Raw genomic sequence first — 24,867 nt, forward strand, 5'->3', positions numbered from 1 at the left:
ATACAACAGGGGTAGACTTTACTTCCAAGCCCTTAACCAACAATGCAGTTCAAGGAATAGAGTTAAGAAAATATTTACTAAATAAACTAAAGTGAAAAAATCAAATCAAAAAGTAACACAAGAAAATTACATAACAATAACAAGGCTATGGTTAGAGCGTTGGGCCAGTAACTGAAAGGTTGCTGGATCGAATCCCAGAGCTGACAAGGTAAAAATGTGTTGTTCTGCCCCTGAGCAAGGCAGTTAACCCACTGTTCCCTGGGCACCGAAGACTTGGATGTCGATTATGGCAGCCCTCCACACCTCTCTGATTCAGAGGGGTTGGGTTAAATGCGGAAGACACATTTCAGTTGAATGCATTCAGTTGTACAACTGACTAGGTATCCCCTTTCCCTATATACAGGGGGTACCAGTACTGAGTCAGTGTGGTAGCCACTGAGCTAGCCTATGGTACAGTAGAGTCAGGGTCCTGATTGAAATGTTGTCAGAGAGAGAGAAGACAGAGATGATTGTTGCGGTTCCCACTGGCCTGTGAAGCTCTCTTTCATGCCAGCAGCCATTGATCCTCTCTTAACCTCCAGGGTTGCCCCAGTTCTTCCTTTCGGACAAAGCCAGTTACCACAGAGCTCCAAGCCTTCTACTGAATTGATAGCTGGACGAGTTACTGTACACACACACACACACCAATCATGCCAGCCAAGCCACAGGCCAGTGGGTGATATCCAAGCCTGGGCTGGGCCCCGGATGGGAAAACTGAGACATGCTGTTTTAAACACACTGATTTACTTACCGTTGTTACACTTACACAGGGGTTGGTTGGGCTCAGGTCATTGACCTGTTTCTTCTTATTGGACGGATCGAACAGAACTTGCTATTTGTGGATGTGATGAAAAAGCATGAATGAGATTCTAGGAATTTGGGGCATGTGCTTGATACACACCATGGTCAAACCACAAAGCCCATTAAAAAAGCTGTCAAATTCCTTTACTGTAATGTCTGGAATGCAATCCATCTTGATTTTGTTTGTTGTTGATTTGAAGGTGGGAGAGGAGAGGGCGGAGAGAAGACATGAGCCTGTTGGGTCCAGTAGCTGTGATTTGCGTCTGTTGGACAGCCTGCGTATGCAGGAGGAGGAGGAGCTACATATGCTGGCCAGTCTACAGCGGGAGCAGGAGGAAGAAGAGGAGAGGGGAGGAGCAACAGGTCTCAGTGCCTCTCAGATCCACCAATGTAACGTCAGCATCAGCACCAGCAGTGATGAGCCATCCACCTGGACACACATACCTATGGTGAGTCATGTACCCCAAAGATGGGGGACAAATGAAGATGTCTTACTCAGGACGTTTGCCATTGACGTAGGGGGTTAGTGTTGCTCATTTCATACTCACATACTGTAATTTGCAGACGCAATGAAGTGGGCCCAGATATCTATTATGCCTTCCTATGTCCTTAAGCTCTTATTTACAGGCAGCTCTCCTGAGTGATAAATCATGGTGCAAATGGGGCTTATTCAAACAAGCTCTCTCTCTCGCTCTCTCTCTCTCTCTTTCTCTCTCTCTCTCTCTCTCTCTCAAGCTGGCTGCTCACCTTTGTTGTGGAAAACGCGATCCAAAGATCAGGCAGAGACTAATAGTATATATAATAGTGAATATTTTCATCAAGAAGCTGCAGGAGAGATCCACCTCTGGTTTCACAGGGAAGAACTCAAAGGATAAATGGTTTCATGTCCCTTATATAGTGGGAGGTGATAATACAATCATATTGTTTACACTCAATCAATCAATCAAATTTATTTTATATAGCCCTTCGTACATCAGCTGATATCTCAAAGTGCTGTACAGAAACCCAGCCTAAAACCCCAAACAGCAAGCAATGCAGGTGAAGAAGCACGGTGGCTAGGAAAAACTCCCTAGAAAGGCCAAAACCTAGGAAGAAACCTAGAGAGGAACCAGGCTATGTGGGGTGGCCAGTCCTCTTCTGGCTGTGCCGGGTGGAGATTATAACAAAACATGGTCAAGATGTTCAAATGTTCATAAATGACCAGCATGGTCGAATAATAATAATAAGGCAGAATAGTTGAAACTGGAGCAGCAGCACAGTCAGGTGGACTGGGGACAGCAAGGAGTCATCATGTCAGGTATTCCTGGGGCATGGTCCTAGGGCTCAGGTCCTCCGAGAGAGAGAAAGAAAGAGAGAATTAGAGAGAGCATATGTGGGATGGCCAGTCCTCTTCTGGCTGTGCCGGGTGGAGATTATAACAGAACATGGCCAAGATGTTCAAATGTTCATAAATGATCAGCATGGTCGAATAATAATAAGGCAGAACAGTTGAAACTGGAGCAGCAGCACAGCCAGGTGGACTGGGGACAGCAAGGAGTCATCATGTCAGGTAGTCCTGGGGCATGGTCCTAGGGCTCAGGTCCTCCGAGAGAGAGAAAGAGAGAAGGAGAGAATTAGAGAACGCACACTTAGATTCGAATAGGACAGGAGAAGTACTCCAGATATAACAAACTGACCCTAGCCCCCCGACACATAAACTACTGCAGCATAAATACTGGAGGCTGAGACAGTTATTAACAACAACAGTTATTTCGATACAGCAACAGTTCCGGGAACACAGTGGGCTTGTGTTAGGGTGCAGACACACCAGGAGCCTATGAAAAGCATAACACAGAACAATAGCATAACCCGTGAGAAGTTACATCAGCTCACCCCAATTCTGCCATAACAGCTTGATGTGCTGTATTCACATTGCTGTTTTTTCGACTGTAACATCAGTGTCACGCTAGGGTATACTCCGTTCTGTTATACTAGAGAAACGGTGTTTCCGTAGCTAGGGCTGACCGTGAGGACCTGTGGAGAGTAAAATCAACAAACTCTGCATAATCAAAACAGTTGCTTTATAAGAAGGTGTTGAATTTCACAGTTAGCCAATGTTATGTAATTGCCAGCTGAAAAGTACCAGTGGCCTGGTTTTGGCCCCATGTGAGAGCAGGTCTGCCGGAGCCATGGCCCGGTGAGACACCGGTGCCGGCCCGCGTAGATGGAAACAGAAAAGTATTTTGGGTAAAACACTGGGGTAAATCCTGTATGGAAATGTGCCATTATAGAGTCCTGAGATAAATACTGAGAACCTTTGCACTCTGTCGTGACATATGTAGCCACAGCGCCCCCATCAGGCAGCTGAGGGAGGTGCACTGAAGCTTTTTTTGTTATTACGCAGATTGTGATTTCACATAATACTGTATGAGATAGTTAGAAAAGATAGCAACATGCTAAATGTGTGTGGCGGGTATCTTTTAATGTTATTAGTCTCTGGTGACTGACAGCCTTTAAATTAAAATGTGAGCGGCCAGCCTGCATGTGAGACTGTCTTCTGGGTGCCGAGATTAGAATCTGAATGATTATAGCATCGCTGGTAGATTATGACGTTCTCTTTTCCTCATCCGTTGTGTTCTGTTGTTCTCAGCCGGCCAAACAGGGCCATCACTACCAGAAGGAAATGAACCCACTCTTACACTCCAATCCAAGGTGAGCATACCTAAAATCTTGTCCCCAAAATAAACAACACATAAACAATGTTTTGTCTTTTAAAAAGAGGGCAGAGTTTTATTTATTTATTATTATTTATTTTATTTCACCTTTATTTAACCAGGTAGACTAGTTGAGAACATTTCTCATTTAAAACTGCAACCTGGCCAAGAATAAAGCAAAGCAGTTCGACACATACAACAGCACAGAGTTACACATGGAATAAACAAACATACAGTCAATAATACAGTAGAAAAAGTCTATATACAGTGTGCAAATGAGGTGAGATAAGGGAGGTAAGGCAATAAATAGGCCATGGTGGCGAAGTAATTACAATATACCAATTCAACACTGGAGTGATTGATGTGCAGAAGATGAATGTGCAAGTAGAGATACAAAGGAGCAAGATTAATAAATAAATACATTATGGGGATGAGGTAGTTAGATGGGCTATTTACAGATGGGCTATGTACAGGTGCAGTGATCTGTGAGCTGCTCTGACGGCTGGTGCTTAATGCTAGTGAGGGAGATATGAGTCTTCAGCTTCAGTGATTTTTGCAGTTCATTCCAGTCATTGGAAGCAGAGAGCTGGAAGGAAAGGCGGCCAAATGAGGAATTGGCTTTGGGGGTGACCAGTGAGATATAACTTCTGGAGCGCATGCTACGGGTGGGTGCTGCTATGGTGACTAGTGAGCTGAGATAAGGTGGGGCTTTACCTAGCAGAGACTTGTAGATGACCTGGAGCCAGTGGGTTTGGCGATGAGTATGAAGTGAGGGCCAGCCAACAAGAGCGTACAGGTCGCAATGGTGAGTAGTATATGGGGCTTTAGTGACAAAACGGATGGCTCTGTGAAAGACTGCATCCAATTTGTTGAGTAGAGTGTTGGAGGCTATTTTGTAAATGACATCGCCGAAGTCGAGGATTGGTAGGATGGTCAGTTTTATGAGGGTATATTTGGCAGCATGAGTGAAGGATGCTTTGTTGTGAAATAGGAAGCCGATTCGAGATTTAATTTTGGATTGGAGATGCTTAATGTGAGTCTGGAAGGAGAGTTTACAGTCTAACCAGACACCTAGGTATTTGTAGTTGTCCACATATTCAAAGTCAGAACCGTCCAGAGTAGTGATGCTGGACGGGTGGGCAGGTGCTGGAAGCGATCGGTTGAAGTACATGCTTTTAGTTTTACTTGCATTTAGGATCAGTTGGAGGCAACGGAAGGAGAGTTGTATGGCATTGAAGCTCGTCTGGAGGTTAGTTTTCACAGTCCAAAGAAGGGCCAGAGGTATACAGAATGGTGTTTCCTGCGTAGAGGTGGATCAGAGAATCACCAGCAGCAAGAGCAACATCATTGATGTAGATAGAGAAGAGAGTCGACCCGAGAATTGAACCTTATGGCACCTCCATAGAGACTGCCAGAGGTCCAGGCAACAGGCTCTCAGATTTGACATACTGAACTCAGAGAAGTAGTTGGTGAACCAAGCGAGGCAGTCATTTGAGAAACCAAGGCTGTTGAGTCTGCTGATAAGAATGTGGTAATTGACAGATTCTAAAGCCTTGGCCAGGTCGATGAATACGGCTGCACAGTAATGTCTCTTATCGATGGCGGTTAATGATATCGTTTAGGATCTTGAGCGTGGCTGAGGTGCACCCATGACCAGCTCAGAAACCAGATTGCATAGCGGAGAAGATACGGTGGAATTCGAAATGGTCGGTAATCTGTTTGTTAACTTGGCTCTCAAACCTTAGAAAGTCAGGGTAGGATAGATATAGGTCTGTAGCAGTTTGGGTCTAGAGTGTCTCCCCCTTTGAAGAGGGGGATGACCACGGCAGCTTTCCAAGATTTGGGGGTCTCAGACGATACAAAAGAGAGGTTGAAAAGGCTAGTAATAGGGTTTGCAACAATTTCGGCAGATCATTTTAGAAAGAGAGAGTCCAGATTGTCTAGCCCGGATGATTTGTAGGGGTCCAGATTTTGCAGCTCTTTCAGAACATGAGCTATCTGGGTTTGGGTGAAGGAGAAATGGGGGAGGCTTGGGCGAGTTGCTGTGGGGGGTGCCGGGCAGTTGACCGTGGTAGGGGTAGCCAGGTGGAAAGCATGGCCAGCTATAGAAAAATGCTTATTGAAATTCTCAATTATAGTGGATTCATCGGTTGTGACAGTGTTTCCTAGCCTCAGTGCAGTTAGCAGCTGGGAGGAGGTACTCTTATTCTCCATGGAGTTTACAGTGTCCCAGAACTTTTTTGAGTTTGTGCTACAGATGCAAATTTCTGTTTGAAAAAGCTAGCCTTAGCTTTCTTAACTGCCTGTGTATATTGGTTCCTAACTTCCCTGAAAGTTGCATATCGTGGGGGCTATTTGATGCTAATGCAGTACGCCACAGGATGTTTTTGTGCTGGTCAAGGGCAGCCAGGTCTGGAGTGAACCAAGGGCTATATCTGTTCCTTGTTCTAATTTTTTTGAATGGAGCATGCTTATTTAAGATGGTGAGGAAGACACTTTGAAAGAATAACAAGGCATCCTCTACTGATGGAATGAGGTCGATATCATTCCAGGATACCCCTGCCAGGTCGATTAGAAAGGCCTGCTCGCTGAAGTGTTTTTGGGAACATTTGACAGTGATGAGGGGTGGTCGTTTGACTGCAGACCCATTACGGATGCAGGCAATGAGGCAGTGATCGCTGAGATCTTGGTTGAAAAGAGCAGAGGTGTATTTGGAGGGCAAGTTGGTTAGATTGATATCTATGAGGGTGCCGTGTTTATGGATTTGGGGTTGTACCTGGTAGGTTCATTGATAATTTGTGTGAGAGGGCATCTAGCTTAGATTGTAGGATGGCCCGGGGTGTTAAGCATGTCCCAGTTTAGGTCACCTAGCAGCACGAGCTCTGAAGATAGATGGTGGGCAATTAATTCACATATGGTGTCCAGGGCACAGCTGGGGGCTGAGGGTGGTCTATAGCAAGCGGCAATGGTGAGAGACTTGTTTCTGGAAAGGTGGATTTTTAAAAGTAGAAGCTCAAATTGTTTGGGTACAGACCTAGATAGTAAGACAGAACTCTGAAGGCTATCTCAGCAGTAGATTGCAACTCCACCCCCTTTGGCAGTTTCAGGGTTTTTGGTGGTCTTCCTAAGACAGGATTAAGACACGGCTAAGACATTTGGGTTGACAAAGTGTGCTAAAGCAGTGAATAAAACAAACTTAGGGAGGAGGCTTCTAATGTTAACATGCATGAAACCAAGGCTTTTACGGTTACAGAAGTCAACAAATGAGAGCACTTGGGGAATGGGAGTGGAGCTAGGCACTGCAGGTCCTGGATTAACCTCTACATCACCAGAGGAACAGGGGAGAAGTAGGATAAGGGTACGGCTAAAGTCTAATAGAACTGGTCGTCTAGTGCGTTCGGGTCAGAGAGTAAAAGGAGCAGGTTTCTGGGCACGATAGAAAAGACAAAGGCAAAGGTATGGTAGGATGTGAGTACATTGTAGGTAAACCTAGGCATTGAGTGATGATGAGAGAAATATTGTCTCTAGAAACGTTTAAACCAGCTGATGTCATCGCATACATGGTTGGTTAAGGCATATTGAGCAGGGCTAGAGGCTCTACAGTGAAATAAAACAATAATCACTAACCAGAACAGTAATGGACAAGGCATATTGACATTAGTGATCATAGGGGTCCAGTCAGTGGTTGGCAGGCTGGAGACACAGCGATTCAGACAGCTAGCAGGCCGGGGCTAGCAAGCTAGCAGATGGGCCTTAGAGGGACGTCGTGACGGAGGAAAGTCTGTTTTCGCCTCGTGTGGTTCCGTCAATAGACCAGTCGTGATGGATTAGTAGGGTTCCGTGTAGCAGAGGGGTTCAATTGGCAAATTGATCTATTCAGCTAACAGTCCAATATGCTCTAGACAGCTAGCGGGCCGCGGCTAGCAGGCTAGCAGATGGGCATTCAGGGGACGTCGCTTCGTATGAGCCGGTTGAGTAACCCCCTCGAGCAGATTACGTATTAGGTTGGATGGAGGAGGTTTCGTCCTTTTTGAATTTCCTAACAATATGGGTCCTCCGCCAACTGTTTAAAGGTAGCCAATATGTTCAGCCTGTAAATGATGTAACCTCCCTTTCCATCAAATCTCTTCCGTAACGTTATCTATGATGGGAAATCGGGGAGGTAGGTAGCCTACTGCTTAGAGCGTTGGGCCAGTAACCGAAAGGTTACTGGATTGAATCCCCTGACAAGGTACAAATCTGTTGTTCTGCCCCTGACCAAGGCAGTTAACGCACTGTTCCCCAGTAGGCCGTCATTGTAAATAAGAATTTGTTCTTAACTGACTTGCCTAGTTAAATAAAGAATACATTAAATAATTCACTGATCCTGAAGTGAGAATGGATGGAGGGTGCGTTCATTCTATCTGTCCATTCAGAATCAGTCAAGAGACCCAGGGCATGGAACCCTTCCTGACAAGTGTATGAAACCGTACACAACATGTAAATATGAACACATACTAACAGATTCCCACCTGTAGCAGTGCGTCAGTGTCTCATTAGCCAAGGCTGTCCCGGATGATTAGCACCGAGTTACTTAGTGTTTCCGTTGGCGCAGGGCCCAAACACACAGAGGTCTAATACACCAGTCACCTGGCTGTCATTACTTGGCTGTCATCACCTGGGCTTGGGTCTGGCTCACCTCACCTCATCTTACAGGATGCCATTGCCATTACTCATTAGAGCTCTTCTTGTCATCCTCTCTGCTCGCCTCTCAATTAGATGCAGGGCTGTTGTCACTCATTAGCACACAACCCGCTCTCTCGCTCGCTCTGTTTTAATGTTTTCAAATTCTTTGTGGGTCTCTCTCTCCCTTTCTCTCTTTCCGCCTCTCTCTCTCTCTGAGGACACACGTGCAGCGCCACCAACATGTTACAAAGGATGACAAAAGTGTTGCATCACCTGTCTCCAGGTTGAATTATGCATTGTTCCTGTTGGCTCAAACATGTCTGATTTATTGATGAAAGGCAGGGAAGGCTTCCTGGTGTATATATCTCTGTCCCCATGATGTATTAAGTGCTCCTTTGTGGTGTTAAACCACATGACTGTTGAATGAACCTGGCAACAAAATTGCAGTCACGTAGGCGAGTGTTTTTGAGGTTCAATTTTGTTTGTATTATACTTCTGTTTCATTTCACACAAGTTCCTAAACCTTCTGTCCTTGAGACTGTCTCTGTCTTTCAAATGTTCAGACTGAGTGCTTGTGTTTCTGCTTGACTGCGCCCTGAGGCAGATTTGAGTACACTCTTAGAAAAAAAAGTGCTATCTAGAACCTAAAAGGGTTCCCATAGAACTGTGTTTTCCAAGAGTGTACTCAAGTATAGGCTTATATTTTTTAAGTATAGGCTTGTTAACCGAACCCTATCCACTAGTGGCCTGTATTTACTACAGCAATACTACAAACACTAGATAGGTGATGACTGAATTTGTGTTACTGTATTCAAGTACAGCTGCAGTGGATCTGAGAGGTGTGGGATGTGGCACGACAACCAGCTTTAACTATCTCTCTGTCAGTGGAAATCTTGTCTGTTCTTTCTCTTCTCCTCTCTTTTATTCTTTCTTTCTTTTGTATTAAGACAGACCCCCAAAGGTGTTTTGTGTTCTGAAAGCCCAAAAGTGAAATCTTCGGTCTTAAGTGTCCTGACTGGCACCATTGTCTGCAAGGCTCCACTGTCAGTTATTTGGAGTGGTAAAGTTTGACAGTTGAAACGGTGCTGCTGCTCCCTGCTGTAGTTTTGTCAGTGCTTTTCTGACACATTTACCATGTTCCTCTGTGTGTGATATCTGTGCCTTCTGCCTCTGGCTGGTAAACAAGCGTTGCATCTCCTAAACACCCTGTCATGGAGATATGGAGATATTCTCACTGAACACAGAATCTGATGCATTCTCACTGAACACAGAATCATCTTTTTACAAAGTCTATGTTCAAAAGAGATAGAAGTGCCAACATCCGTTTTCTTTCGTCTCCAGCTCCAAGCACAGATGTACTGTAGGAGTATACCCAGCAAACCGGGAATATTGGCAGAACATTAGCTAAGATTACCATGAAGTTCTAGTTAGGGTTTTTTCTAACATCAGGATGACAACATCTCAAAATCTTTCAAATAATGTTTTTGATAACAAATTTTTTTTTTAGGTTTAAAATTCAATGTTCTCTTAACATAAAAAATAAATAAAATCCCAGCAAATCAACGTTTTAAAGAACTCAGACAGGCTGTTCTGTCAACATCAAACTCATTTTTTTGTGCAATCTGATACAAATATTATCTGAATGTCAGCACAACTGGACAGTTTTTCTGTTTTCTTTGTTTTTTTTGTGTGTGTTTTTGGAACCTCTCTTGTCATATCCCCACAATGTTCTCACCTAAATAAGTATTTTAGGTACTTTTAAAGACCAGACTAAATGTGTTCTGGGAACGTTCTTGCAACATCAGGCTTATGTTTTATACAAACATTGTATAATCATCAGCACAACTGGACAGTTTTTGTGTTATGAGAACATTTGCCGCAACCTAACGAATGTTCTGGGAACTTCTGCAGAACCAATTTTGGTTTGCTGGGTACACTATAGATAATGTGTTTGTTTTTTTACACTAACCTCAAGGTAAAATACTTACTAAAAGGGACCTTCATCTTTTGTCAGGTAAAAAAAAGGCTAATTTATTTCCTCCCATCTCCAGTTCACTTTTATGCCATGAATATAATGACTTAACAATTCAATCTACAGTCTCTCGTCCAGTCCCACTTAACAATTTCCTCTCCCTGTAGGTAGGTAGCTGCTGTCTGCAGCGTTGAGCTGCGTTGTCCTTGAAAATAGCTTCCATTAAATCTGCCTGTGTTTTGTGCCTCCCAGTGTGGAGTCAGAGGGAAGGGGGGGGGGGGTGTGTAAATGGCTCCGGTAGGGGAAGGAAATATTATTTGGAATATATTTGATTTTAGCTTCGGTCTGGAGAAGAAGTGATGATGTATTTCTAAGGGACACAATGGGGGAGGGTTACTATCTAGTCCTTGAAGTTGAAATTGAAAATCAAGTAGGATCTATATCTGACAGAAGTATAGAATTGCTGTATTTGTGAGTGTGTAGATAGATGTATTTACAAAAAAACGAACTCAGTGGAAGCATGTTGTTTTCCCCGTTTAGAGATTGAAATGCGAGACGTCCATATTTTACCTAAATATATTCCGCAGCCACACTGTTAGAATGGAGGAGAGAGTTACACATCTCAGTCAAGTGATGATATCATATCAACTTATAGTGACTGTTCATTTTGAATATCAAAGATCAGAGCTAACTGGTGGAAGAGAAGGGGGAATCCAAGGCATAGAGGAAAGCAACTATTCCTCTCCAATGGAAAATACTTCTTAGCTGTTATCAAGTTCACAAATGTCCTAAAACCTGTGGACAGTTTACTTTCGGATGTGTTCAAACTATCAGTGACTTACTTGACTCATTCCTTTTAACTCCTAGTTGAACAACTGGCCTCAAGCCATCAGTAAGAGAGGGTATTTTTGAGATTGTCAACTAGGAATCAACTTCAACCATAAAGGTGCCGTTCTGAAAGTCAGAGTTTAGGAGACAGGGGGCTAAAAGTAGTGGGAAGGAGATTTGGTTCAGTTCTGTCTGTTGCATTGACCTCTGATATAAATGGGAGAGAGAGAGAGCCCTGCTGGTAGCAGTACGGTGACACACACAACACACACACACATATACACACACACACGCTGATGAAGTCTGCAGTGCTCCTTCACCCCCATCTCTCGTGTGTAGGAGGAAGAGTACGTCTGTCCCCCAGCAGTACAAGGTGTAATACTGTCCCTCTGACTACCACAAAGACTAGTGACACTCAATTTTAACAATTAAATCCATTTTAATCCCACTTTGAAACATGATGCCACTTTGAAAATAAATTAAACCTTCGAGAAGAAAATAAGTTCAATTCAAAACTTCATAAACCTCCCATGATGTTCTCTGAAGCCACTTTTATCCTGAGGCAAAGAAAGTACAAAAAAATTGAAGACTAGCTTAAAGGCGATACTTATCTGGATGGTGTCTAATGTAGTAATTTACTATACAATGATACTGCCTTGCCTATTTTTCTCCAGTTTCCACCATACATCACTATATACTTACATTTAATTGTTTAATTTCTAACTCCAACGGTAGTTCTGAAAGGGGAGAATGGAGCACAGGGAAGGCAGTATACGGGCCTCTTGCATATAAACTGAGTTTAAATGTATTTGGCTAAAGTGTATGTAAACTTCTGACTTCAACTGTATATTTGGCCTTGTGTTTTAGGTAATTGTCCTACTGAAAGGTGAATTTGTAGCCCAGTGTCTGTTAGAAAGCAGACTGAACCAAGTTTTCCTCTAGGATTTTGCCTGTGCTTAGCTCTATTCCGTTTATTTTTATTCGCCTCAAAAAAAATCCCTAGTCCTTGTCGATGACAACCATACCCATAACATGATGCAGCCACCACCATGCTTGAAAATATGAAGAGTGATACTCAGTGATGTGTTGTGTTGGATTTGCCTTGTATTAAGTACAAAACTTAGTTACTTTAGTGCCTTATTGTAAACAGGATGCATGTATATGGTTGAATCTGTGCTTGAAATTCACTACTCAACTGAGAGACCTTAGTGGTATGTGTGGGGTACAAAGATGGGATAATCATTTTAAAATCATGTTAAACACTATTATTGCACACAGTGAGTCCATGCAACTTATTATCTGACTTGTTAAGCAAATGTATTTAGGCTTACTGTAACAAAGGGGTTGAATAATTATTGACTCAAGACATTTTAGCTTTTCATTTTAGGGAACCACACATGCGGAGATCATCCGTTCACCTACTTTGCGTCTCAAAGACACGGCGGTTGGAACCAAAAATCTCAAATTTGGACTCATCAAACCAAAGGACAGATTTCCACCGGTCCAATGTCCATTGCTCGTGTTTCTTGGCCCAAGCAAGTCTCTTCTTATTAATGGTGTCCTTTATTAGTGGTTTCTTTGCAGCAATTCGAACATGAAGGCCTGATTCACACAGTCTCCTCTGAACAGTTGATGTTGAGATGTGTCTGTAACTTGAACTCTGTGAAGCATTTATTTGGGCTGCAATCTGAGGTGCAGTTAACTGTAATGAACTTACCCTCTGCAGCAAAGGTAACTCTTGGTCTTCCTTTCCTGTGGCGGTCCTCATGAGAGCCAGTTTCATCATAGCACTTGATGGTTTTTGTGACTGCACTTGAAGAAACTTTCAAAGTTCATGAAATTTTACGCATTGTCTGACCTTCACGTCTTAAAGTAATGATGGACTGTCATTTCTCTTTGCTTATTTGAGCTGTTCATGCCATAATATGGACTTGGTCTTTTACCAAATAGGGCTATCTTCTGTATACCATCCGTACCTTATTGGCTCAAACGCATTTAGAAGGAAAGAAATTCCACAAATTAACTTTTAACAAGGCACATCTTTTAATTGAAATGCATTCCAGGTGACTACCCAATGTAGTTGGTTGAGAGAATGACAAGAGTGTGAAAAGCTGTCATCAATGCAAAGGCTTGCTACTTTGAAGAATCTCAAATATAAAATATATTTTGATTTGTTTAACACTTTTTTGGTTACTACATGATTCCATATGTGTTATTTCATCGTTTTGATGTCTTCACTATTATTCTACAATGTAGGAAATAGTCAAAAATAAAGAAAAATCCTTGAATGAGTAAGTGTATCCAAACTTTTGATTGGTACTGTGGTGTACAGACACTTGTGTGAAATCACAGCATGTGTCTGTGTCTGACAAATGGTCCTACAGACAAGTTCTCGGTTGTTGAGCCAGTTAGAACAGAACAGAGGAGATGGGCTGGGAGGCCCAAGGGCAGTGGACGGGGAGGTTCGTGATGGCCCATGGTGGTCTAGTCTAAAGAACAAAAGAGATGGGAGGCTTTAGTGGGCCTCATGGAAAGATCATCAGGTGCGATCCCTACAGTATTTTATTTCACCTTTATTTAACCAGGTAGGCTAGTTGAGAACAAGTTCTCATTTACAACTGCGACCTGACCAAGATAAAGCACAGCAGTTCGACACATACAAAGTTTTCTGATTGATTAAAACTGTCCTCCTTTTTTGACATTATCCGCTATTCACAAATTGTTAATTGACCTACACCGCAACTAATATTATGAATTCCTAATTGTCTGATAGCGTGCGTCTCTGTAGTGATGACTGTGTTCTGATGCCTATTGCCTCTAGGGAATGGATGGATGTCCTCAGCCCTCCCATTATTCCTCCTAGCCAGAAAAAGGAGAAGGGGTCAGAGGGCACAAGGGACCATCGGAGTGGACCCCCGACCAGAGGTGCAGGCTTGGCTCAACACCTCCAACACCAAACTCCTTGTCCTACACACACACACACCCATACACATAAACCTATAGAATCCATATAGTTTTTTATTATTGTCAGAAACCTGTGAAATGGCACCACCGTCACATTCTGCTAATGGAAATGTTTCACAAGTGTCAGAAGTTAGACAGGCTGAAATGTTAAAGCTCTCTTTAAAGAAGACACAGGGTGGAAACGAGGCAGAGCGAGGAGACCCCAAAAAACTAGGACCAATTAGGGCTATAGATCCCAGGAGGCTGCAGCTTTCTGTTCTCCCCGTGACTCCACAGGTCAGAGACAGTCTCGTTACAAGGCTGCGCTTCCAAAGACACGCCTGCCGGGGTTAATTGGCAAAACCTTTCCAATTTACAACATCATTTTAAACCTCTGACACATTGTGTCTCATAATTAGTTTTCATTATCATCCATTGGAGTTTCCAATTAGACACAATGTTTCTCCCAGAGCATTCCATTACCTTTTTAAGTAGTTAACTGCCCGTCAATTTAACAACTAAAATAATGGCGGTTAAAGCAAGGGGTTGGAAATTACATCACCTTTTTTATTTAACAGCTTTCAGAATGTGTCTGTGCGGTATTCTGAGGTATGAGGATCCTAAACGTGACTGTGCTGATTGATGTGAAGAGAGTGTCTGAAATGGCAGAGGAGAAGTTAAGATTCACCTGGGTCCCAAGGTCAGCAGACCCTTACAGCCTCCCAGGAACCATTTAAGTCCACTAAATAGTTCTGTTCACAGGGTAGTAGGGGTACAGATTCATGGCTTACGCTGCTCGGGTCTGGTGTTGGCCGTCTCTTCAGTCGTGCACTTACAGTTCATACACGGTCTTGTTCAGTTCTCGCCAAAAGGAATATTTCCTAAGAGGAAATCGGAACGCTTGTTCAGTCCAAAGGAGGCTGGTGGGAGGAGCTATAGGAGGATGGGCTCATTGTAATGGCTGGGATGGAGTAAATTAAACAGAGTCAAACGTGGTTTCCATGTGTTTGATGTGTTTGATATAGGGTTGCAAAAAGAGGGTATATTATTGGAAAGTTTACCAGTAAACTACCAGAATTTTGGTATATTTCAAGGATTTTATGTAATCTATCACAACACATCTAGTGGCCCTTTTGGGTACTTCAAATGATCACAGGTGTCTGTAATAATCACGTGTAAAATATATTAAATAAGATGATTTTAAAATAAAAATAGAATGACAAAGCTGTAAAACATTATCTTAAATATAAACCATCAACTTAGTGAACACCATTGGTGTTTAATATGAGGGCTTCAGCATGAAATATCCTTTATATATATATTTTTTACACATTTGATTTATTTTACTATGCCAATATGTATTTGATGTCAATATTTTGGCGTCAAACTGGTGGCAGTTGTGAACCCAGTCAACAGTTAGAAGAGTTGCAGAGTTAATTGAAAATAACGCCATTGTTTTTCATTAATTAGGCTATTTCTCTTGAATGATATGGTCTATCCACTAGAAACTCATGGACAATATGGACACAGATATAATAAAATAATACTATATATGAATTTTTAAAAAGTTATTCAGGTATAAACTACCAAAGTTAATTACAAAACTTTGGTCAATTCCAGGTATTGGAAACTTAGAAAGTTTCCAATAATATACCCTCTTTTTGCAACCCTATATCAAACACATCAAACACATGGAAACCACGTTTGACTCTGTTCCATTTATTCCATTTCAGCCATTACAATGAGCCCGTTCTCCTATAGCTCCTCCCACCAGCCTCCTCTGGTTCAGTTGTACTCTTCTATTTATTTATGGGGGGTAATTTATAATGTAGCGAGCTAAATGACCGAGTGGCGCAGCGTTCTAAGGCACTGCATCTCCGTGCTAGAGGCATCACTGCAGACCCTGGTTCGATCCCTGGCTTTATCACAACTGGCCGTGATCGGGAGTCCCATAGGGCGGCACACAATTGGCCCAGTGTCGTCCTGGTTAGGGGAGGCCGGAGTACGCCATCATTGTAAATAAGAATTTGTTCTTAACTGACTTGCCTAGTTAAATAAAGGTTCAAATAAAAACATGTAAATGCCACCTTTGCAATCTCATCAAAACGTTTGGCACTTCTGAGAAAAAAAATGACAAAGGAAATAAAAAGGGTTGGACCTCTTAATGTAACCGGTTAAGGTGTTGGAAATTGGAATAGTAGGGAGCCAGGTTGACGTCCCAGTCGGGCTACCCTCCCCCTGGTGTATGTGCATGTTATGGTATGTCATAACTGCATGTTCCTCCTGTTTGTGTTTCAGGGGCTGATGGATCAGTGAATGGAGGAAATGAGGACGAGGAGGAGTACCTGAATCTGCTCTATGATCCCTCTCTTAACTGCTACTTTGATCCCCAGTCTGGGAAATACTATGAGCTGGTTTAATTCATCAAGCTTTTTGATGAGCAAAATGCAGGAAAAGAACAGAACAGGCATGTTCACTGCTGGAAAAATATATATTTGTTTTGTTTTACTTAATTACGCTTTTCTGAACTATTAACGAGCCTTAGAAAATATTTATACCATTCTGTTATCCTCGGTTGTATTTAATATGGAATGGTGAGGATGCTCTTGTAATTAATTGTTCATACAGTGACTTTTTTAAGTGTTCTGTACTGTATAGTGTGTATGCAGTAGTGTGTGTGTCATGTGTGTCCTCTACACATCTTTGTGATTAAACGTGTTTGTGTTACCCTTGGCTCAAATGTTTTTGTCCTTTGTTCAATTTAAGTGGTTAGACTTAGCCAGGGGCGGACTGGGAGAAGAATTTGGCCCTGGCATTGGATCCACGCCAGCCCACGTCGCTGTGTGCGCCGCCAACTCGCCGTATCTGTCTCAGCATCTTCTCTGCTGTCACTCTGTGCTTCTTCTTGTTCTCTGTTTGTCTTGCCTGTCTGCTTAACCCTTATACATTATAAAAGCCAAGCCAATGATTTAGGCTGTATTGTAGATGAGTGCCTGTCAAATGTGTTCCCCTGAATCAACAGTAAGTGTTAATTACTATTACAGGGCATCAGACTAACATTTCCCCTGGTGGCACTGGTGCCACTAACTTTTACAGTTGGTGGCACCAGCCCATGTTTTAGTCTGACCCAAATCATGAGCAATCATCTTATAAAGTAATTCATAGTGCTTTATTAATATTAAGAAGTATAATATATAGACTATTGAGGTAGGCCTATTCAAGAAATTAGTTGTTTCACCTAATATGTCCAAGAAATAAATATTTTGGTGTGTGTCAATTTCAACCAGCCCATCTAACAATAAAATTATCCAGCTCATCTGGCATTTTCCAGAAGTGCCAGATGGCCAATCCGCCCCTGGACTTTGCCTACACAAGACTTACAAGACAAATCAGGACTGCACTTGAATAGATCATCTTCATTTTTCCTGCATTCACTCTATTACTATGGACAATACATTTCTGTTGATTTCACTGCTTATAAACTGTTAATATTATATTATAAACATTTATTTCAGACAATTTCCCCAAAAAAATATTCCTACAATTTATGCAGCTGTTTCATGGAATTTGTACTTTTCCCCATTCAAGAAACATGCAAAACTCAATCATGCAATATAGCCTACCTTTACAATCTTGTCCTCTCGAACTTCCCTAAATAAGGCATTCCACCTCCTCCAATCAGAAAAGCCTTTCGTTTCCACGTAAACAGGTGAAAAACCCAACCAGGAAGTAAACAATAATGGCGATGACTCCAAGAAAAATAGTTTCTAATGTTTTAAAACTATTTATTATTTTCTTTATTCAACAAACACTTTGTGAGAGACCCACCACTAGTTTATCTTCAACCCAGAAGTTATCGGAGGACAGGAATGAGATCCATATGAGAAGTGTCATCCCCACCAAGCCGTCAACTCAACAGGTGAAGTTGCTGTAGCGTATCCGTTGTCTGTCAATGTAATCGTTGTTGACAGTTGTATATATGCGCATACCTAGGCATTCGGTTAAATGGCAATCACATTTGTGACATTTCATTTCTCAAATTAAATTCCATATCTTTGTCATTCAATAGGCAAGACTGCACCCGGGGGTCATTGCAGCTGTGATATTCGTTACATTTGCTGCAGTTCTTGCTGCAGTTTTTATCATCAGAAAATACTGCTTTCCCCGCAGGTATTTGTGATATTGATATGGATCATCAATAGAGCTGTGTTGGCCTTTCTATTTTAGATCATTATAGATCTTAATATCATGAAAGACAACATCAAACATGTTGCCTGCCTAGAGGTCCAGTATTCTGGATGTTGGCTGTATGTCAATATGAATGGAGCCTTTTAAGGATTTATGATTGCCTTCATGAGGTTGTTCATTATGCTAATTTTATGTTTTTTCATCAATGAGTAAACTTGCTTATCAGGTGTAGTGCCCAGGGTACTATCATAATGAACTGCTTAAGTCATAGTCTCAATAATAAATCATGTAAATGTTAAACAGTGTTTTCTTTTCAGCGAGGCCACATACAGGTACTCAGTGCTGAGGCGGATGGAAGCTGAGGGGTCAGGAGGAACTGAGGAGGAGGAGGAGGATGGGCCCGGGCCCTACACACTGGGGGAGGACTCTGATGAGGTTGGTGGACCTGGTCCTGTGTCTGTCATCCTCCTCGTCACTATAGTGGTATAGGGTGAAGTTGTCCCAGGACTCTTGGGTCAGTTTTGCATTTTCCCTACTGATGATTAAGGTTAGGATTGGGGGAAGAGAAGCTGATCCTAGATTTGCATCTTGGGGAAACATTACCCCTGAGCCACTATAGTCTACTCCAGAACACCTTAATCAGGGGATGGGGAAAATTACATTTTAGAGACTAGAAAAGTTTTGGCAACACCTAAGTTATACCATAGGCTATACGATAGTATTTTTACCTGCATGGACAGTACTTGGCTGCTAAACATTGGGACATGACAGGCCATTTATTTCATAGGCCTAGTCTACTATATATTTTTTTCAGGGTTTGTGGGTGTTTTTGCTGTGATAAGAGATCTAGTCGTGTCTTTCTTCTCTTTTCTCCCCTCCAACAGGATATGTTGGAGTGAATCATCATTCGGATGACACTGCTCTGCGCTCAGGTTAGCTGAGGTCGACTGTGAAGTGTGTGCCGAAATGGCTGGGCTCTTTTGCATTGACTAGTTACAACAGGGCTATTATCCACTGATGCTGGTTCTAATTCAGGGAATTGTTGTCATGACATGCATACCTTATTCTACACATCTAGACTGTTAATAATATTTGTAAATATATAACCGATACCAATGGCAAGCAGACCAAAATAACCATTCTTCACAAGTATAGAAGCTGTGTCTGCACTGTATTCCGCAATCAAATGTTTCTATTTGTTACTGACCTCTTCAAGCACTGTTTCAGTTGTTGAGTATTGTCGTGTCATCTTTAAGTATTATTCACACGTTTAATGTAAAGTATGTGGTACTATGTTAACGTAACACAGCTGCCCAGGTTTTGTCTTTAAGACACAAGCTGTTGTGGTTACGTCCTTTAATTCTTATAATTTTTTTTGTCATTTAGCTCTTATCCAGAGCGACTTAACAGTAGTGAGTGCATACGTTTTTCGTTGTTTATTTTCTTTTTTTATATATTGTATAAACATGTTGTATAAATGTATTTCCCCCTGAGCAGAAATTAATATGTCAATCAATCAATCAAATGTATTTATAAAGCCCTTCTTACATCAGCTAATGTCACAACGTGCTGCACGGAAACCCAGCCTAAAACCCCAAACAGCAAGCAATGCAGGCGTATAAGCACGTGTTTGCCGTTCTGTGTTTAGTGTTTGCAGTTCTGTTTTGTGTTTGCCCTTCTGCACTTTGAAATTAAATCATGTACAGTACCGTTACTGTGAGTTTCTTCAGTGCTTATCAATAAAGAGACGCTCTGCTCACCTGGCATTATCAACCACACCCCCACACCTGTGTATGCTAATCACATAAACCAACAATCTAAAGGGTAAATATGGAATCAAGGAAGGGAGCGATTCCAGTAACAATAACGCCATCAGGCCAGTGTATGCCCTCTTGTCCTGTATGCCCTCTTGTCCATTATGCCCTCTTGTCCGTTGGCCCATTCCCAATCACACTGCTGTGTTCTACGTTAGGTGTTTGATTTCAACACTAGAGGACAGTAAAGGTATGGCAAAAGTAAAAAGAACTGCTAAAGCTGCTTTTCTCAAGTGAAAGGTCTCATTGTGTTTTATTGTTTGATCAAATATCCGTTGTCGTGTCCTCCACGGTGTGGCCATCTTGTTTATATGGTGGGTGTGGGCATATTACCATATCCTGGTTTCACAATGTACCTTACAGGAGTGTTGGCTTTTACTCTATACTATAGGCTACAGGATAATCCTGGTTCTCTATTGAGGTTGAACACTGCTGTAGGTTTTACAGGATGACGGTGGAAGTGGGGACTGTTGCTTGAGCTATACAGCATGACAGAGGAGAGTACTCCAGGCTGGCAGGAAATACTTCAGGAATCTCTTCTTCCAGTGTAAAGAACTGTCAAAATACCAAGGAATTGTCTTCTAATTGGCTGTTGAGATGAGACCAAGAGGTGAGAGCTCTGCTTTTGCATGGTATGGAAATCTTTTGAATAAGTTAAATGTGATTGAGTGTGGAATTTGCATTATCTCACATATGTGTTGTTGTGGTTGTGGTTGCTAGACGTTGTGTATGCTGTTACTTTCCTCATCGTCATCCTCGTTATGTGGGGAATCTATACCAACCCACCCTACATCCATCAGAGAGCAAGGGTTATACAACAACATATCTTTGGTAAGATCACTCTTTCTCCATATCTATTTCTGTGTGTCTCTTTTGCCCTCTACTTAATCGTTTTTCCCCTCAGTATAATAGCACTGTGTTGTGTTTCTCTTATTTCAGGAGCTCAAAGAGCAACTGTGGTCACTGCTGGTAAGTGTTTCAAGCATTTCCATTTCAGCTATTTCCCGTCTATCTTAATAGTATCAATCAATCTTCATAGCTGAACATGCCGAATATTCAATACATGCCAAATACTGAATACAAAAGTAAAATATTCTGCGGGAATAATTTATTATGAAGTAAATAGTTGAACTTCAAAGTGATACAGACAGTTCAGAAGTGTCTCTTATGATGTCTGAAGTTTTCTCTTTGTCCCTGAACCCTCTGTCGCCTATCAGTCAGTAATCTTTAGCTATTCACAGCCTCCTCCCTCACTTCTTGAAAGTAAAGCAGTACTCTGTTTCATCAGATCTAGGAGTGTGATAGTGCTGGTTCTAAAGGAGAGAGACGTAGGAGGGGGGTCCTGCATATGAATTATGTCTCTCATAATATGATTTTCTTAACTTTGCATTAATTTAAACTTTGTATCACACTTTGTATCATGTGTAACACTTTGAATCACATCTGAATAGGTTTCCATCTACACACAGTACCAGTCAAAAGTTTGGAAAGACCTACTCATTCAAGAGTTTTTCTTAATTTTTTTTACTATTTTCTACATTGTGTAGATATTTTGACTACCTCATGAAGCTGGTTGAAAGAATGTCAAGAGGGTGCAAAGCTGTCATCAAGGCAAAAGGTGGCTACTTTGAAGAATCTCAAATATATTTAGATTTGTTTGCCACTTTTCTTGGTTACTACATGATTCCATGTGTTATTTCATAGTTTTGATGTCTTCACTATTATTATACAATGTAGAAAATAGTTTTTTTTAAATTAAGAAAAATTATGGAACGAGGAGGTGTGTCCAAACTTTTTGACTGGTACGGTAGGTTGCTTGACTGGTTGTATATGAGACTTATCATAAGGATGTGTGTTACAGCTGGATGAGTATGTTGTTTTCTCCGTTGGTTTCTAAATATATCATTTCAACACATATCTGTCTGTGCCTGTATTTGTCAGCTGTGCCTGAAATCTCCCATCCAAAATGCAGCCTTTCCAAAAACTGCCCTATCGACCATTTTGCATTTCAAATCAAGAGTGGAGCAGCGACTGTTGTGGGCCCAAAGATCTGCTTTGATGGTAACATGTATGTGTGTTCTTAACCAATTTACATTCATATTGTTAACAGAAATGGACTTATTAGCTAGTGATTAGTGAGCAAGACAGAAATATTTGAATGCAGCCCACCCCTACTTTAAACGTGTCCCAAATTTAAACGTGGATATTTTCACCATGACACTTCAGCTATTGCACATGTGATTGCTACTCCAGCTCTTGTGTTTGCAGTCTTGTGACATGTGACTCTCATCTCCATAGTGTTATGAGTGGTGTGATGAACAACGTGGGACCAGGCCTGAACCTAGTGCTGGTGAATGGTGAGCTCAGCTTCTCCTAACTTCACCACACATAAGCTGTGATGCACATAGACACACTGCTATGGAGTGAATGATTGGATTGTGCAAAAGGGAAATGGGATCAGACATGCCTGACTTGTTATGCAATGTGCATCTCTTGTTTTCAAAGGTGAAAATGGGAAGATCGAAAAATTTGACTACTTTAACATGTACTCTGGAGGTAAGGGCAGTTATAAGGATGCAACATTCAAAAGGCACTCGCACACCTGAGCTATCTTTGTTGCAGGTGCACGGTAACAATTGAATACGATACTAGCAAGAGCAGCGTGGGGGTATCACTGCTGTTTATTAAGCTTTACGTATCGGCCTCAAGGCCTTCGTCAGAGGTTTTTTATTAAGATGCAAAAGCGACATGCATTCTATATTCTGATGGAAATGTAAAAAACTTTCATCTAAACTACTGTTTTTTCCCCCCGTTTTTTTCCCCTACTTTCTCCAAAAAGAAACAAAGGCCATCTTGGACTTCTTAAAGACGATTAAACCCGGAATGATTGTTCTGGTGGCATCTTTTGATGATGCAGCGACAAAGTAAGTTTAAACTAGTGGTGGGCACCAATATCGATCATTTGATATGATATCGATATATCGTTTGATGTTAATATATGAGCAAGGCATATTGTGATATCGGTTTATCCTTCCTGTTAACCTACACTATAATGTGAAAAAAAGCATAAATGGCTGTTCCTGTATGCACAAAACCCTCTCACAGACCTTCTCACAGGCTGTCTACTTAGTATTCGTAGCATGCCTGCTGAGTCATCACTCGGTAGATGGGCCTCCCATTGTATTCAGACTGGGTGGGTAGGTTAGGCTCCCAGAACATTCACACCTGGCCCAATGAGCAAACCGCAAACAGATGTCTGGACTTCCCAGAGCAGAGACAGTTGTAAATGTTGTTTTTTTGTAAACCAATATATTGTATCAAGATAAAAATGCAACTGATATAGATTTTCCATATCGGTGCCCATTCCTAGTTTAAATAAATTCAAACATTCATAAATCAATATTCATTGTACATCCTGTTTTCAAATTCGAACAGTCACACATCTACGCTGACCCTCAATCTCTCCTCAGGATGACTGATGAAATCAGGAACATATTTGCGGGACTGGGAAGCAGCAGTATCAAGGATGTCAAATTCAGAGACAGCTGGGTCTTTGCTGGAGGCGCTGGGACAGAACAGAAAAGCCCCTTTGAGAAGGTGAGAGAGCATTTGTAGCAACGACACTGTCTACAACAAATATCAAGATCAATCGATATAAAATCCCTATTCTGTCCAGCAACATTTTTGCAATACTACTACACAATTATATAGTAGATACTATAGTACTATAAGCTCTCTCTACTTTTGTAATAAAGCGGATGGTATATAGTGTGACAGGTTCTTTGATGAAACTACAGTGTGATGATTTCCTATCTTCTTTTGTTCAGCTGGCTGCCAATAGTCAGAAGACCAATATTTACGGAAACTGGCCAGAGGTGGTGGAAATAGCCGGCTGCTTCCCCAGGAAGATCTGACTAGACATCCCATACAGAGATCTCCGAGTATACTGATCTAGAATCATGTCCATCCTATCCATGTATTGTTATTCATTATTATGTCAAAGGCTAAACAGATCCTGAATCGGTACTCATACTATATGAGACGTTTTATAAGTACAGGCCTTGATAGACTTCCTATGAAAATGGTTCCGGACTGGCTTGATGATTGACAGATCAAACAAACCACTGTCAGGATCACTCAACTTTAAGGAACAACTTCTCTGTTAAGACTGGGCATTCATTGTGTGTTTTTTCATGTCAGATTATTATGGTTACATCATTTTTTGCAAAATAGAGGAGTTTCAAAGTATGTAAAACAATTAAAAAGAACATGTGTTTTTAAGAAATTTGAGAGTTGTTGTTTCAAATTAAATAATGAATCTTGGGCTCCCTCTATAGGATTTTTATTGAACTACAGTTCATGAATTGTACTGAACTTTTAGTATTGTCATAATCCCGGGCCTAATTTGAAATGCGCTGCCTTTTGTGTAGCATCATACTTTTCCCTGGAGAAATGACTTACCTCATTCACTTTTGTGTGTTTAGCGTGGTAGCACAACTATTTTGGGAGGGAGGCACCTCTCATTGGTTGACTAAATAGATGGATTTTTGATCCTTCGATGTCGGCTCTTCCTATCATTGTGAAGCAGAATTCACCAAGCGTTGGATTGTTCACCCACTAATAGGGAACGTGAGCTGGGTTTAGACTGTCGTGAGACAGGTTAGTTTTACCCTACTGATGATGTGTTGTTGAAATAGTTGTTGTTGATGTGTTGTTGCAATTACATCTCTACCTAATCCCTGTTGTTGGTGTTTTCCAGGACTCCCTTGCCTGGTTCCAGATCTGTTTGTGCTATAATGTGAATTCCTTGTCACTCATTATCATGCCACACATGCGCATGTTTGGCGTGACAATGAAACAGACTGGCACCCAGGCTAAGGACTCCCTGGATAGCAGTGGCAATTGCTAGTGAGTGGATTACCTA

General features: G+C 41.7%; 2 protein-coding genes across 4 annotated transcripts in view; both read left to right on the forward strand.

Annotated features, from left to right (window-relative positions):
- cfap20dc (CFAP20 domain containing) overlaps window positions 1–16,668 on the forward strand; it is a 54,359-nt gene extending 37,691 nt beyond the window's left edge. For both annotated transcript variants that reach the window (XM_090205445.1, XM_090205444.1), the window contains 4 exons: window positions 1,041–1,289; window positions 3,470–3,531; window positions 13,820–13,923; window positions 16,240–16,668. In XM_090205445.1, coding sequence (XP_090061571.1) covers window positions 1,041–1,289; window positions 3,470–3,531; window positions 13,820–13,923; window positions 16,240–16,361 — 537 coding nt within the window. In that variant the 3' untranslated portion in view covers window positions 16,362–16,668. The remainder of the gene's footprint in view (window positions 1–1,040; window positions 1,290–3,469; window positions 3,532–13,819; window positions 13,924–16,239) is intronic.
- A 935-nt stretch (window positions 16,669–17,603) lies between these two features.
- Window positions 17,604–24,228, forward strand: LOC110494082 (protein FAM3C). 2 transcript variants are annotated; one of them, XM_021568791.3, is made up of 11 exons: window positions 17,622–17,860; window positions 18,011–18,111; window positions 18,447–20,553; window positions 20,664–20,774; window positions 20,883–20,912; window positions 21,885–22,011; window positions 22,242–22,300; window positions 22,449–22,499; window positions 22,783–22,867; window positions 23,414–23,540; window positions 23,771–24,228. In XM_021568791.3, exons 3-11 carry the CDS (start codon window positions 20,541–20,543, stop codon window positions 23,855–23,857), a joined length of 690 nt encoding a protein of 229 aa, XP_021424466.2. In that variant the 5' UTR covers window positions 17,622–17,860; window positions 18,011–18,111; window positions 18,447–20,540; the 3' UTR covers window positions 23,858–24,228. The 2 variants fall into 2 exon arrangements, with proteins under 2 accessions (XP_090061572.1, XP_021424466.2); XM_090205446.1 differs by lacking the exons at window positions 20,664–20,774; window positions 20,883–20,912; window positions 21,885–22,011; ... (3 more) ...; window positions 23,414–23,540; window positions 23,771–24,228 and having other exon boundaries at window positions 17,604–17,860; window positions 18,447–18,564; window positions 19,014–19,843.
- Window positions 24,229–24,867: the final 639 nt, after the last annotated feature.

Source organism: Oncorhynchus mykiss, chromosome 17, assembly GCF_057628025.1.
Source record: "Oncorhynchus mykiss isolate SJ-2025 chromosome 17, ASM5762802v1, whole genome shotgun sequence".
Taxonomy (NCBI): Eukaryota; Metazoa; Chordata; class Actinopteri; order Salmoniformes; family Salmonidae; genus Oncorhynchus; species Oncorhynchus mykiss.

Coding starts and splice junctions, on each gene's coding strand:
- LOC110494082 (XM_021568791.3), top strand. Junction 22,301..22,448: donor GAACCTAGTGCTGGTGAATG/GTGAGCTCAGCT, acceptor TTGTTTTCAAAG/GTGAAAATGGGAAGATCGAA. Junction 22,500..22,782: donor CTTTAACATGTACTCTGGAG/GTAAGGGCAGTT, acceptor TTCTCCAAAAAG/AAACAAAGGCCATCTTGGAC.